Source organism: Psammomys obesus, unplaced genomic scaffold (assembly GCF_907164565.1).
Source record: "Psammomys obesus unplaced genomic scaffold, mPsaObe1.curated_primary_1811, whole genome shotgun sequence".
Lineage (NCBI taxonomy): Eukaryota > Metazoa > Chordata > Mammalia > Rodentia > Muridae > Psammomys > Psammomys obesus.
Window position 1 is genome coordinate 10799595 of NW_026596152.1, and position 9252 is coordinate 10808846.

Genomic DNA, 9252 nt, shown 5'->3' on the forward strand with positions numbered 1-9252 from the left:
ATATGTGGAAGACAATGAAGCAAAACCATATAGAGTCCCCTGTGGATCAAAAACTATTTTCCTGAAAAGTCTTAGTGTCCTGTTTCTCTGTTCAGAATCCCACATCACTGCGACCCAAGTTCAAGCGCCCTTTGAATTTAGGCCTGAATTGTTAACATTCTGAACTTAGGGGGCTGGAGAAATGGCTCAGCAGTTAAGAGCACTAGTTGGATCTGGGTTCAATTCCCAGCACCCACATGGCCGCTCACAACTGTCTATAACTCCTGTTCAGGGGATCTGACTCCCTCACACATGAAGGCAAAACACCAGTGAATATAAAATAAAATAAATTAAAAAAAAAAAACAACAACATTCTGAACTTAGATGGGGGCCCAGCACAAGGCATGTTTTCTCGCTTTCCTTCTCTTAATCTCTCTGGATGCTGGCCAATGTCTAATAAGCATGCTTCACCTGATAGCCTGCACTTTCTGTTTCTGTGACCTCTGTTTTAGCGCAAAAGGCTTCTGTTCTCCAAGAAGCTGTAGGAATTTCCAACCTACCGACTGATTTTCTGTTTCTATCAGGGTTTCAGTTGCTGTGACAAAACACTATGACCAAAAAACAAGTTGGGGAGGAAACAGGTTATTGGGCTTGTAACATTATAATTTGGGCTTACAGTATTGTCCACATTATAGTCCATCATTGAAGGAAGTCAGGACAGGAACTCAAACAGGGCAGAAAGCTAGAGGCAGGAGCTGATGCAGAGGCCATGGAGGGGTCCTGCTTACTGGCTTTCTCCCCATGGCTTGTTCAGTCTTTCTTATAGAATCCAAGACCACCAGCCTGGAGATGGCCCCACCCACAACGGGCTGGGGCCCTACAGGCTTACCCGAAGCAAGATTTTATGGAGCCACTTTTTTAAAAATTGAGGTTCCCCCCTCTCAGGTGACTTTAGCTTGCATCAAGTTGACATAAAACTATCTAGTACATGAGCCTGGAGAAGTGGCTCTGTGGTTAAGGGCACTGTCTGCTCTTCCAAAGAACTGGGGTTCATTTCCCAGCACCCACATGATGGCTCACAACTGTCTGTAACTCCAGGTCCAAGGGATCTTTTACCCTCACACCAATGCACATACATAAAATAAAACTATCCGGTACACCCACTCTATTATTTTTCTCTCAACTGTTAATCAAGTTGTCCTCAAGCTTCCTTCCAAGTCCTTTTCTTTTTGTTTTGTTTTCAATACAGGGTTTCTTGTGTAGCCCCGGCTGTCCTGGAACTAATTCTGTAGTCCAGGCTGGCCTCACAGAGAGCTGCCTGTCTCTGCCTCCCCCGTTCTGGCGTAAAAGCCGTGCACCACTACCGCCCAGCTCCAAGCCCGTTTCTAAATTCTTCTGTTAACAAGACTAAGAACACACAAAGGGAACTTCAGTTTCACTGAAAGCAGTATGATCCAGTATGCCCCAAAGAACCAAGAACAGGGTCTCAAAGAGACATCTGTATGGTCATTTTCATGGCAGGGTTACTCCCAGCACCAAAAACCGGAGACCTCCCAAGTGCCCACTGAATGCATAGGAAAATGTGCAATGAAATACTTCTGGAACGGGAGGGAAATTCTGACACATGGTACAATGTGGATGAATGCTACATGAGGCAGCCAGGGGCAAGGGGACAGGCACTGACGGTTCTCAGCGGCTTCAAACCCGCAAGGACAGAAACCGTGGGTGCCCTGGGCTGGGTGTGTGTTTTGGGGGAGGCACGGTAAATTTTATACTGTCTATATTTAACCCCAATGGGGGAAAAAAAAAAAAAAAGAAATGCCTGAGAAAATTTTTTTCTTTCCTCTGGGCAGCACTGGGGATGGAAACCAAGGCTTTCCGCCTGCTAAAAAGTGCTCCACTCCTGAGCTATCTATCTCCAGCCTTTCGGTTTTTATTTGGAGGCAGGATTTTAAGTTGCCCAGGCAGGTCTTGAACTGGCACCCTCCTGCCTCTGCCTCCTGAGAGGCTGGCTGGGATTGCACATTCCACATTTATGTATTTAACTACACCACAAAGGGACTGCGCTGGAGCCGAGTAAGAGAAAGGTCGAAGGGCGGGCGGCTCTAACTTTGGCGTCTGTCAGCGTTTGCGCGTCCGCAGACTGGCCGTGGCCCCGCCTACCTTTCCCCCCACGCACGCGCGTCGCCCGCCGCCGCCAGGGGCCGCTGTGGCACCCGCCCTCACTCGCGCCCAAGATGGCAGTCGCGGCGCTGCTTCGGGGCGCGGCTGCGGGGCGCAGAAGCCCGGCTTGGCGCTGGCGGCCGAGCGGGTTCCCGAGACGCTGCGTGTCCCGTGGCTCCGGCCTTCTCGGGGGCAACCCCGCAGATGGAGGGGCCTGGACCTGCTTCCGGCTGGACGAGCGCGCCTTAGTGCGCGTGCGCGGCCCCGACGCTGCGCCTTTCCTGTTGGGACTGTTGACCAATGAGCTGCCGCTCTCGGGGCCTTCGCCCGGCGCGGCTCAGCCCTCTGCGCGTGCGGCGTATGCCCACTTCCTGAATGTGCAGGGACGCACGCTCTATGACGTCATCTTGTATGGGTGAGCTTGGGCAGCTGGGAGGGGCAATGGCCGTGTTAGTGCGCTAGAACCAGCCCTGTCACTGCAAGGAAACAGAGGTTTTGTTGGGAACAAGCAAAAGAAACTTGTTCGAAGTACTGCCATTTTGTTTTCAGACTCCACTTAACCACAGGGGAAACTAAGTTCAAGGTCCCAGGCTCTAAGGGTGCTGGGGACTTAGTAATAGCTGAAGAGCTTCTCTTGTAAGGAGACAGTTGTCTGACTCCAGCCATCTCAAGGGCAGTTTTTCCATCTTGCTGTCAGGTTCAAACTTAGTTCATGTTCCCAGGCCAGGAACCAACTCCTATCCTGACTGGTGGAGACTCCCATGCCCAACCCTTTATGTCAAAATATGCTATACAACTTCCCTCAGGGTTGCATTTCAGCCCCCGAGTCTGCCCTGTGGCCCCAAACGATCAGAATCATCTTGATTACAATTAATTTTGTGATCTACATTGACCTGATGCTTGAGTTTTGTTGGATCTACACGGACCCCGTGACAGTTTCATTGGTCCTTGGGGCTTTTATTTAGAGAGCCACTCTGCACAGCCACAGATTGTACCAGTGTTCTGAGGATCCAGTTTGTTCCTTACTTCCGGTTCCTCTTTGCCGTTGTCAGCTGTTTGCTTGGTCTCATCGCTTCGGCAGACCTGACCGTGGTTGTAAGTAGCGTTTGCTGGCCAGTCTGGGTGGGCACTGTGTCTACAGCATTGAGTTCCCAGTTGCTCCCCTTTGCAGGACCTACGTCCTGAAGTCTCAGCACCATCTAGCAGGCATGTGTGTTACAGGGTTGAAGTCTCATCTTTCCTGGCCTGTCCCTGGGCTGTCCCTCCTTGACGCCTGCCAAAGTCCAGGCCTGGCTGCCTGTGTGAGCTGCCTCGTGTCTTTCTAAGTTGGGTTTTGGTGAGCGTCTTCAGTAGCCCTGTAGGTGCTCAGAGTAGGACTGCTGTCTGGAGAGCCCTTCCTGAACCCTCGAGGGTGGGCACTCCAGAATGAAAGTGGTCACTGCAAACTGGCAGTCATGACATCATTATCCAGTAATTGTCTGCATTCTGCAGTGGAAATCTAGAGTGTCTGTCTTCAGGTGCTGAAAGGCCATAATGATGTGCCTTCTGTCTATCTATCTATCTATCTATCTATCTATCTATCTATCCATCCATTTATCCCTCTTTTTTTTTTTTTCTTTCATATTACATCACTTAGTGGAATCTCTGAATATAGAACCGAGTCAGCAAATGACAGCCCTTGGGCCAGACCCAGGATGCTGCTTTGGCATATACAGTCCCATAGGAATCTTGCCACACACATTTCTTCCCCTCTGTCTGGAACCCTCAGGCAGTTTTGGGGCTGTGCTGGCTCAGGGCCTCAAGCCAAAACCAGTCACTTCCCTTTGTAAAAAAAAAAACACACAGAGACCCCACACTGGAGGTTTGGATCTGACCATATTTCCAAGATGCCGTCATCTCTCGAGTGTGTTACCAATAGGCAGCTGAGAGTCCCGGGCCAGCAGGAAGTTACTCGAATGTTAGTCTTTCATTCCTCATGGTGGTTGGCAGTGTAGTGGCAGTTGCATGGAAGCAGGAGCATGTGGCTGCCCTCTAGTGTTAAAGACCCTGAGGGCACCCGGTCCTCTAAGTGTTTACAGATCTTGTGCACCCAGTATAGGGGTTCCGCTACTCATGGCAGCAGCTCGTATTTGGACCGAGGAAGGTGGGATTCCTTAGCTGTTAATACCAGCCATTGGCACAGCTCCTCTGCACAGGGTCTTAGACGCTTGGCTCTAAAGGTTTGATTGACAGCTCACTGGAACTCTTCAGTGATCCTGGGCCTGTGGTTTCTCTTCCCTGGTTCTTTGCAATCTTTTATCCTTCTTGAGTCTCAGCTTCCCCCCTCTTGCTGTCTCTCTGTCTGCCACCTTCCTTCCTGCCTGGCTGGACGGCTCAGCTGTTGCTTCAGCTGTCAGGCAGCTGACAGTCTCGCCTTCTCTGCTGCTTGGCTTGTCAGCTGCTCGGCCACCACCACCGCTGTCATTGCCCTGCCTCTTCTGACCTCTGCTGTCTTTGCTGTGCTACTTTCTCTGCTACCAGCCCAACCTATACTACTAGAAGCAAGAAAGGAGCCCTGGGAGAAGCCTGATGCTCCCACACTGGGGTGAAGCTCAGGAGAGTCTCCCCAAAGAGTCACTAAGTGAGCCTGCACAGCCTGTTTGAGTAGCCCCAGAAGGGGTGTTTGGACAAATCACAGACTTGCTTGTCAGCACCTTCACAATGACTGAGGATGGTGTTTTGGACTGTCATAGCCCGTATCTTTAGCAGTAGTTAGAGCAGTTCCTCTTCTAGGCTGCTGGGGAGATGCTATCCATCTGGCCTAGGGTGGAAATGGTTGCCAGATCATCTAGAGTTCACTGACACTTGTGATGGCAAAAAGTCTGATAAAACTGCTGTAAACAACCTTGGTGGAAGGTGTGCTGTTAGCAGGGGCACTCTGCTGCAATTATCTGGCTTTCTCGGGGAATGCAAGAAGGTTTCCAGGTGGCTGCTGCTGGCATAGGGTATTCTGGCTCCCTATTTGACAGTCCTCCTGCTCAGGGAAGCAAGGCAGAGTCCAACAGCTGCCAAGTAGTAAATCGCATCCCCAACATCTTTGCTTATTCATAAGAAAATAAGCCTCGGGGCTGCATGCAAATAGAAGTTTAACTAACTTGGTAGGACTTGGGACTGTCTAGGACACAAATCTTTAGGCATGTCTGTGAGGGAGGTTCTGGGTGTGGGTAACTGAGCTGAGAAGACTAACCCTGAATGAGGGTGGCTCCATCCCATGGCCTGGGATCCTGGAGCGACAAAACGGAGAAAGCGGGCACCAGCATTCGTCTCTCTCTCTGCTACCTGACTTCAGGTGCCAGGGGATGGGTCGCCTCAAGTTCCACCCACCATGCCCGCCTCCTCCTAATGGATGGTATCCCCAAACCGACCTCCAATAAACTGCTCGTTAAGTGGCTTCTTTTCTGATACTTGGTTACAGGTGTGAGAAAAGGGGCTAAGACAAACTCTAGTGGATTTTTGGTTATTATTATTATTATTAAAGGATCTCATGTAGTTCAGGCTGCTCTTGAATTCCCTATGTAGCAATCCTCAACATGTGATCCTCTAGTCTCCATCTCCCAAATACTGGGTTACAGGTGTGCACCCACCATGCGCAGCTAACAATGATTAAAAAACAAAAGAAAACTAAACAACTCCAGATTTTTAAAGTGCTCAATACTGCTCCAGCCTCAGAGACAGGTGACTCCCTTCTGCCTCACGCATTTCTTTCTTTCCCTCCTAAGGCTTTCTATCTGCTACTTTCCTTAATTATCTAGGGCTCTTTGTTTCCGTAACCCACACACTGGCTGCCCCTCCAGTGTGTGGGTCTGTGTCTCGTGAGCACAGACTAAAAGCCGTACCCACAGTGACACGAGACCGTGTCTAGAGTTGCTTCCACATGGGCAGACAATTGAGACGGCCAGCATACAGAGCCATGGCCTCGGATGTGTGGGGCTGCTCTACCGCCTTAGGGACAGGCAGACCTCAATCTCAGGAAACACAGACAGGTGCACAAAGCTCTGTCCTCAGCCACACAAGACGCCTCCAGAGGAGTGTCCACATAGGCAGCTATGTGCGCCAGGGGAACCAACACCAGACAACAGTGTCTGTTTACGCAGGGCTAAGCTCCATGTGGCCCAGGGTACTGTCCTCTGTGTCTCGGTCTTCACGAGTTCCGTGAGCTGGCGGTGGGTAGAAATTCCACCCTGAGCCCATGTCTATCTCCTGCAGACTCCCCCAGTGCACTGAAGAGGCACCAGGCTTTCTCCTAGAGTGTGACAGCTCTGTGCTGGGCGCCTTACAGAAGCACCTCACCGTGTACAAGATCCGTCGGAAGGTCACTGTGGAGCCACACCCGGAGCTCCGTGTGTGGGCTGTGCTCCCCTGTGACCCCCAGACCCCTGAGGCTGCACCACTAGAAGAGAGAGTGGAAGCCACCACCATCCTCACCCGTGACCCTCGGACTGTGCGCATGGGGTGGCGGCTCCTCACCCAGGATGATGATGGCCCAGCCCTGGTGCCCAGGGCACAGCTTGGGGATCTCCAAGATTATCACATGCACCGGTACCAGCAAGGTATGAGCATGGTGGAGAGGGGCAGCTATGCCAGGCTGGTGTTGGGGAGGCAGGTAGACCCCAGGAGGGGTAGAGGGGTTGGCCGGCGGGGCTGGAGTTTATGAACCACAGGCCTGTACTTGTTGCTGGACATGCTATGCTCACTCTCTTGGTTTTTGAACCCCACAGGCATTCCTGAAGGGGTCTGTGACCTGCCCCCAGGGATGGCCCTCCCGCTGGAGTCCAACCTGGTCTTCATGAATGGTGTGAGCTTCACTAAGGGCTGCTACATTGGGCAGGAGCTGACAGCCCGCACCCACCACACAGGTGTCATTCGCAAACGCCTCTTCCCTGTGCGGCTTGAAGGCTCCCTGCCTGCCAGTGGCATCAGCCCTGGCACCTTGGTGGTGGTAACTGCAACAGGCCAGGCAGCGGGCAAGTTCAGGGCCAGCCAGGGACACGTGGGGCTGGCTCTGCTGCGGTCAGAGACGATCAAGGGTCCTCTCCACATCAAGACTTCTGAGAGCCAGCAGGTGGCTGTGACTGCCTTCGTGCCGGACTGGTGGCCCACGGCTGCCAAGTAGCTGGATGCTCTGGAGCTCCAGTGGCCTTAGCGTTGCCAGGTGCCTCTGAGCCTCTGCCCAAGGTCTTCTACTCCATATGCTGCACCCTGTTGGGCTTGAGCATCTCCTCCTGTGGTGGCCTCCTGGAACACTCCGCCTGGGAAAGACCCATGTGTTCCAGCCTCCAGACTGGATGGTGCTTCTTGCAGAGGGTCCTACTCCTGAGGGCTGTCCTCTCCCGAGAAAGTCTATGAATGGGAACAGCATAACCACCCCAATGCCGGGAGAGGGAAAGATCTGAGCTCTCATTTGGACCCGATTTTGAATGAGATTTGATACAGTCCATGGGCCAAGGAGAGGTTGAGGCCTATGTCTAGTGCCAAGTCCCTAGCCTTGTTTCCCCTTGGAGGAAGGTCCACTGTGCGCCTGCACAGTTGCTGGGCCAGGCTTTCTGTTCTCTTGAAACTCATCTCAGGGCAGGGGTTGTATAGGTTGTGTGCAGAGTGGGGAGGTCAGATCCTGTGAGCTGGGGCATGTGTCCCAAGAGCCACAGGGGTCGCATGCCCACTGTCCCAAGGGCTCTTCTCACTTCTCAAAGTGAGCTGCTGCCTTTTCACACTCCCCTGGAAGCCCTAGGAGGGTTGGAGCCCTGGGCTTAGGTCTGTCTGGGAGGAGCTTCTGCCTGGGTAACATTTTTGCTGGTGTGGGATGTCATTAGTAGGAGGTGACTTGCTGCATACTGATGGAGTGCATACCTCTCTCTGAACCACTTTTTCTAACCTTTGTAATGTGAATCAGGGGTCTCGTTGGGAAGCCTAAGGAAGGCCTAGTAAAGTGTGGTCTGCAAACAGCCCCTTTGGACTTCTTGTTTCATTTCATTTCATTTCTGGCAGGTCTGGTAGAAGAGACCCAATGGGACAGCTGTCCCCAGAGATTAAAGAGCACAGCAGATGGAAGCATCCCATCTGGAGTTATGTAGCCCTGGTTGGCCTTGAGGTTGAGATTCTCCTGCCTCAGCTTCATGAGTGCTAGATTGACAGGCATGCATCACCGTGTTTCACAAGATACACCAATGTCTCTCTCCGTCAAAAGATGTATTTTGTCTTTATGTCTGTATGTGTGTGTTTATGGATATATATGTCTAAGTGCATAATGGAAGATAAAAGAGGGTATCGGATTCCCCAGAGCTGGAGTCACAGGTGGTTCTGAGCCGCTGGGCGTGCATGACAGGAACTGAACGTGGATCCCTTTCAAGAGCAGCAAGTATTCTGCTGAAACTTGGGTTTCTCTGTGTAGCCCTGGCTCTCCTGAAACCCACTCTAAACCAGGATGGCTTCGAACTCAAAGGGATCTGCCTGCTTCTGCCTCCCTGAGTGCTGGGCTTACGGGCATGTACCATAGCACCTGGCTCTTGCTTCAAACTCACAGAGATTCTCCTGCCTCTGCCTCCCGAGTGCTGGAATTAACGGAGTGTGCCACTTTGCCCTGGAAGTAAAGGCATGTACCGCTATGCCCGGCCAGATTCAATACATTTATTTCAGCAGAGTTCTATGTTTCATACTGGGCTGGCAGGAAGTGAGGAGGCCCCTGAGCCTAGGCACAGGGAGTGGGTGTCCAGGCTGTAGGATTTAGGTTTAACAGTTTAGCTCTCAACTGTTTTCTATAGTGCCCCCAAGGTAAAGCCACGGGGGGCTGGGGCACAGGTAGGCTGGGAAGGGGGCGCTTGTAAGAGCTGTGACTCTGGAGGCTACCTAGGTCAGGGTTCTAGGTAGACTCTGAACCGAAGTGCAGCTTAGGAGGAGGTATGACATTGGGGTCCCCTGAGTGGATTGGTGACTTGAGGGGGTCCTCCCTCTTAGGTAGGAGGTGAGGGGGCACCCTGAGTGACCTCAGTCCCCATGGTACCGGATGGGTAGTCAGTGCTGGGGACAGGGACCTGGCAGAGACCACGTCAAGGATGGATTCCCTTGGCTCACAGT

General features: G+C 52.1%; 1 protein-coding gene across 1 annotated transcript; it reads left to right on the top strand.

Moving 5' to 3' along the window:
- The first annotated feature begins 2200 nt into the window (after window positions 1-2200).
- On the top strand, window positions 2201-8126 carry Iba57 (iron-sulfur cluster assembly factor IBA57). Its single transcript, XM_055594474.1, has 3 exons — window positions 2201-2557; window positions 6388-6731; window positions 6900-8126. Exons 1-3 carry the CDS (start codon window positions 2217-2219, stop codon window positions 7292-7294), a joined length of 1080 nt encoding a protein of 359 aa, XP_055450449.1. The 5' UTR covers window positions 2201-2216; the 3' UTR covers window positions 7295-8126.
- Window positions 8127-9252: the final 1126 nt, after the last annotated feature.

Coding starts and splice junctions, on each gene's coding strand:
- Iba57 (XM_055594474.1), top strand. CDS start 2,217: ATGGCAGTCGCGGCGCTGCTTCGGGGCGCGGCTGCGGGGCGCAGAAGC. Junction 2,558..6,387: donor TATGACGTCATCTTGTATGG/GTGAGCTTGGGC, acceptor TATCTCCTGCAG/ACTCCCCCAGTGCACTGAAG. Junction 6,732..6,899: donor CATGCACCGGTACCAGCAAG/GTATGAGCATGG, acceptor TGAACCCCACAG/GCATTCCTGAAGGGGTCTGT.